Source organism: Loxodonta africana, chromosome 8 (assembly GCF_030014295.1).
Source record: "Loxodonta africana isolate mLoxAfr1 chromosome 8, mLoxAfr1.hap2, whole genome shotgun sequence".
Classification (NCBI taxonomy): domain Eukaryota; kingdom Metazoa; phylum Chordata; class Mammalia; order Proboscidea; family Elephantidae; genus Loxodonta; species Loxodonta africana.
The window spans coordinates 72,717,871-72,723,870 of NC_087349.1; the positions used below are offsets into that span (position 1 = coordinate 72,717,871).

Genomic DNA, 6,000 nt, shown 5'->3' on the forward strand with positions numbered 1-6,000 from the left:
GTGAGATTTGCATGAGCTCAATACCACTTAGGTGGAAAATGGCACACATTGACATAGTTCCATAATTAGTAGTTTACATGCATTATTAATGTTTTCTTACCTTCTGCACAATATCCCATACATCCTTGAGTGGGCTGCAGTAAATACACGAAAAATTTTCCACAGTTTCTTACAGACACGGGGATTTGAAAAAGGCAACAGTCTTTCGTAGTGCTAAACAAAAACTGCCATGTGGCACAAGCAGTCAGTTGCTTCATCTCCCCAGGAGGAGGCAGTGTTTCTGAATCTCTCAGAGACAACCAGATGGGCATCTGTGTTCCACAGTGGTTCGGCTTTTGCATTAGAGGATTTAAAAAAAAAAAAAAAAAACTGAAAATCCAAATTATTTTCACGCATGGTAGATATGTCAGCTTGGCATTTTCTCCTGAACGACCTTTAAAAAAATACTAAATTATCACTCTAATAATTTGGACTTGAACTATATAAGAAAAAATAACTTTAAGGAATGTTCAATTTAAGGGTCGATTCCTCATAATTAATATACCTTTATTACATTATAAATATGTCTATTCCATTTGTAGCATTATTATTGTAAACAAGAGAAATTATCTGATAATCCACTAAAATGGCTCACACATTCAAAGACCACATAAGTCGATCTGAAGTTGCTGTCCGCACAAAGACATACCGATCTCGGAAATTTCTTGAAAAATTGATGGAAGTAGTACATACGAGAAGTTAATACATAGTTCAGGAGGCATAACGTATCACGAGAGAAGGAAAAGATTGTTCAAAATCTGGTGACGGAGCAATTGATTGGAGATCTGGAAAAAGATCAAGTTAAAGCTACACTTGAAGCCAATTATCACATCATTTCTAGATGGAAGATAAAATTAAATAGAAAATTAAACCAGAGTCAATGAGAATAAACACTGGGCTTTGGGCAGAACTGAGCCACTTACTGCTGCAAGACCTCCTTCTCTTACACTCGACATCCTTCTCTTGGAGGCATTTTGAAAGGAAATGTATTAGTCAAGGCTCTCTGAGTGAAAAAAGGCAGTCGGGATAGTTCAGCTAAACACGAACCTGCTACGATGAGACTCAGAATTTGCTGTAGTTAAGAACGTGAGCTCTGTGTAAAAATAAATTGCAGAAAAATACATCCTGTGTGATTTCATTTATAAAAGTTCATAAATAGACAAAATTAAACATGACGTGTTTTTGAAAGTTCCACGCTTGTGTTCACAGCTGTAAAGAAATGCAAGGGTATGCTGAGTTTGTTGGCCATGCACAGTGTAGGTTTGAGAGGGAGGTTTCACTGGGGTGAGTATTGAATTTGCTCTCGGTGCACTGCCTTTAGATTGGGAACGAGGAACTGCTTTGAGATTTCACTGCCAGGCTGAGTTCTTTAGTCTTGGAATAGGAGGTGCTGGATTCTAGTTTTCAAACCATCAGAGCCCACAGTTAACAAAGGCAGCACCAGACAGCAACCAATAGAACTGAAGTTCTTGAAAATAAATATGGTATCTTACTGCTTGCAGGTTTACCACTGCCCACTGCCATTGAGTCGATGCTGATTCATAGCGACACTGTAAGACAGAGTGGAACTGCCCCATAGGGTTTCCAAGGCTATACTCTTTGTGAAAGGAGACTGGCACATCTTTCTCCCACAGAGCAGCTGGTGGGTTCAAACTGCCAGCCTCTCAGTTAGCAGCCAAACACTTTACCACTGTGCCACCAGGGCTCCTTGATGGTAGTTTACTTGTGGTTAATCACATGAACTTTGAAGAATGACTGCCTGCGTTCAAGACTCAACTCTTTCACCAGCTAGATGGGTGACCCCAGAGCAGTTACACTTAACAATACAAGTTTTCTGCATTATGAGATGGAAATAATAATGATACTCCTTATCTGGAGATGTTGTGAAGATTATATAACACACTCTGGCTAAAAACAGTTGGTGGATTGCATGGTATGTAACATCAACTATTACTGTCATTATTAGAATGGGAAAATGGGAATACTCCTTTAAATTAATTCAATCTTAATACAAAATTAAAATAATATTTTGGTGTGAAAATAAATGGGTTGTAAGAAGGTTCAATCCTGATATTTTAAATAAAGAAAGAAATAACTCATGAAGTTCTCAGTGAGTTGAAATACCTCGACACATTTGGTTGGCATCTCAGCAGGTCTGTCAAAGATGAGAAAACGATACCATCCAGGGGAGAGGGAATGGTCACATATAAGCTTTTGAACAGCTGACTGCTGGCGGTGCACTGTGTCAAAATGGACACTTCTGTAAGGGCTCTGAAGAATCTGGTGTCCCCCCGGAGAACACTCCTGAGCTAGGATAGAAAGATTCGTATCTTTACATACGTGTTTTCAGAGTTAACATATTCAAGTTCTCATTTAAAACTGAATTCCAAAACAAAAGTAAGGCAAATAAACACACAACTGAACATAAAGATATCTGAAATGTTAGGGCCTCTTAGTAAGTCAAAGGGTGACTTAACGTGCAGTTTTCATAAACACTGTTAGTGATGTATTTAAGCTCCAAAAACTCTATTGTCACTAGTTCTTAACACTTAACAACATGCCAATTGTTCTTGATTTTGTTCTTGTTGTTAGCACTGAGTAGACCCCTCAACTCATGGCAATCCCATGTACAACAAAACCTAATACTACCCAGTCTTGTACCATCCCCAGGATTGGTTGTAGATTGGACCATTGTGATCTATAGGGCTTTCAGTGGCTGATTTTCAGAAGTAGATCACTGGGCCATTCTTCCCAGTCTGTTTTAGTCTGGAAGCTTCACTGAAACCTGTTCAGCATCATAGCAACACCTAAGCTTCTGCTGACAGGCAGGTGGTGGCTATGCATGAGCTGCAATCCCAGGGAATCGAATCTAGGTCCCCCACATGGAAGATGAGAAGTCGATCACTGCACCACCAATGCAAAGGCAAAAATATTTAAAACCACTTGTTCTCAAGTTGATTCTGACTCATGGTGACCCCAGGTGTGTCAGAGTAGAACTGCACTCCATACAGTTTTCAATGGCTACTTTTTCAGAAGTAGATCACCAGGCCTTTATCCTGAGGCATCTCTGGGTGGAATTGGTTAGCACACAAGCTCCTTAACTGTTTGCACTTCCCAGGGACTCCATATACCATTAAAGAAAAAAATCCCGTTGCCATCAAGTTGATTCTGACTCATAGTGAACCCATTGGATAGAGGGGAACTGCCCCATAGAGTTTCTCAAGAGTGCCTGGTGGATTTGAACTGGCAACCTTTTGGTTAGCAGCTGCAGCACTTAACCACTAAGCCACCAGGGTTTCCCATATGCCACTAGGGAATTGCAAATCAAAATAACAATGAGACATCATTATATACGTATAATGACTAAAATCCAAAACACTGATAACACCAAATGCTGGTGAGAATGTGGAGCAATAGGAACGCTCATTCATTGCTGGTGGGAATGCAAAATGGTAGAGCCACTTTGAAAGATGGTCTGGCAATTTGTTACAAAGCTAAACATAGCCCTACCATACGAACCGGTAATTGGGCTCATAGGTATTTACCTAAATAAGTTGAAAATATATATCCACATAAAGACCTGCACTCAAATGTTTATGTTGTTCTTCTGTGCCATCATATCAATTCCACTTCATCACCAAGGCTCCCAAATGATTATACATGCTTTATTGTTAATTGTCAAAAATTGGAAGCAATTACAATGCCCTTCAATAGGTGAATGGATAAACAAATTGTGGTACATCCATATAATAGAGTATTAGTCAGTGATTAAAAAAAGAAATGAGTTACCAAGCCATGAAAAGACATAGAGGAATCCTAACAGCATATTATTAAGTGAAAAAAAAAAACCGTTTGGAAAAGCTACATAGTGTATGATTTCAACTACATGCTATTTTGGAAAAGGCAAAACTATAAAGGCAATGAAAAGATTAGTGGTTACTAGGGATTCAAGGGGGAGGGAGGAGGGATGAATAAATTGAGCACATTTCCTCTAGTCTTTTTAGGGCAGTGGAAATAGTCTGCATGAAAGTGTGTTGGCGGATACATGACATTATACATTTGTCGAAGCCCATAGGGGTATACAATACCAATTATGAACCCTAATGTAGATTATGGACTTCAGTTAATAATAATATGTCAATATTGGTTCCTCGATTGTAACAAACATACCACAGGAAAACAACATGTTAATAATAGGAGTAACAGTGTGCAGGAAGAAGGGGATATATGGGAACTCTTAGGTAGCAACATGAGTGAACCTTGAAAACATCCGAAGTGAGAGAAACCACTCACAAAACACCACCGATTTTATGATTCTTTTTGTAATAAATATCCAGGATAGGCACATCTGTACGGGCAGAAAGTAGTTTAATGGCGACTTAGGGCTGTGGGGAAGGGAGAGAGACACAGTGTGAGAGTTAAAGACACACATTTACTTTTTCAGTAATGAAAATGTAAAATTGACTGTGGTGTAGCACAGATAGGTGTTGCACACATCTGTGATATTCTAAAAGCCATTGAATTGTGTAGATTAAATGGGTCAGTCGTATGGAATGTGAACTACCTCAATACAGCTATTTAAGAAAAAAAATACAAAAAATGCCGACTAAATGTATTTTCCACTTTCCTCCCCTTGTATTTTCACTCTGTAAACCATAAAGAAGTTACCAACTTTATCATGATAGAATGTTAGAACCTGGTAAGCGACAATGTTTGCCTTAAATAAAGAGATCAGAAGGCTATTACATACAGGCAAAAGGGAGGGAGGGGGTTATGTAATCTATACTAAACACTGAAGATTCTCCCTTTATAAATATTGGTCATTTTTTTTTCTTGGAACATTTTGTCTCCCTGTAATAAACATGCATTTGATATGTTATATACGTGTATTTTTTTAAAAACCTTTCCATGACAACGTGTTAAATCTGTAAGCAAAAGAAGGAAGGCAGGGGTCAATGATACCATGTTAAGTTGTATCCTTTCATGAAATGATCTAATAAATTGGGTTTTAATATTTAGCAAATTTTAGGTCAGGGGATGCTTGCTCCCCCTTTTTATAAAGTAAAATGTACCTTAGTAAAACAGATTAAAGTTGACAAGATGTTCAAAGGACAAAATCATATCCTAAAGTTATAAATATTGCACATTTTTTTTCCCCCCAAGATTCAGGTATACACAGGACAGGAAACTTGGAAGATAAGAATGAGTCACCTACCATTTAGTATTCCTAGTTGAACACAAGTAGGGAGGGCTAATAAAATTGCTTTGTTTTATTTTTTAACTTCACTATATTTTAAGCTAGGTTTTGTTGAGTTTTTTGGTCAAGGATTAAAGACGTTGAGAGTGGGCTATTTTCTCAATAGAGATCTTTTTTACAGTAGCAAAACTGATTCTAACAGATACATGAAAAACCTCACACACAAAATACTGATTTGTTGTAGAAATAAAATGTTCCCCAATTAATAATTTGTAAGAGGTGGCGAGTAGAAATTGTACAGTTTGCAGTTTGGAACTGAACTTCTTTCTGAAAATTCGAATCCACTTGCCAGTATGATCCCTGGCAGATCAAGCAAAAGTTTCTTACAGGAATTTAAAGGGACTTCAAGGAACAGGAAATCAACAGAAAACAGGCACCCCAAGAACAAAACAGGACGGAGCCAATAGAGCAAGGGAAGGAGCAGCAATCGTTTGCACACAATGAAAAACCAAAGAGCTCGAGCGACATAGTGACTATTGCAAACACAGGAGCGGGACAGAACGGCTGTCGGTCAGCACCAAATATCAGATGCGGTCACCGAGATGCACAGGGACACTCTGCCTGTCATTTGAGAAGTCAGCTCCCCTCCCCCTGTGCTCCTGGCCGCACCCCGGAGTCTCACCTGCCAGCCCCCTACCTCGCCGACCTTCCCCCGGGGCCAGGAGCATCAGCGCCAGCGCTAGAGCCCAGGCTGTGCCAACCAT

The 6,000-nt window shown here is 39.1% G+C and overlaps 1 protein-coding gene across 1 annotated transcript in view; it reads right to left on the reverse strand.

The window, feature by feature from the left end:
- Positions 1-6,000, reverse strand: part of VWDE (von Willebrand factor D and EGF domains) — a 54,698-nt gene extending 48,698 nt beyond the window's left edge. Inside the window, 3 exon segments of the mRNA XM_010587441.3 lie at positions 101-332; positions 2,164-2,348; positions 5,943-6,000. Of these exon segments, the coding sequence (XP_010585743.1) occupies positions 101-332; positions 2,164-2,348; positions 5,943-6,000 (475 nt within the window).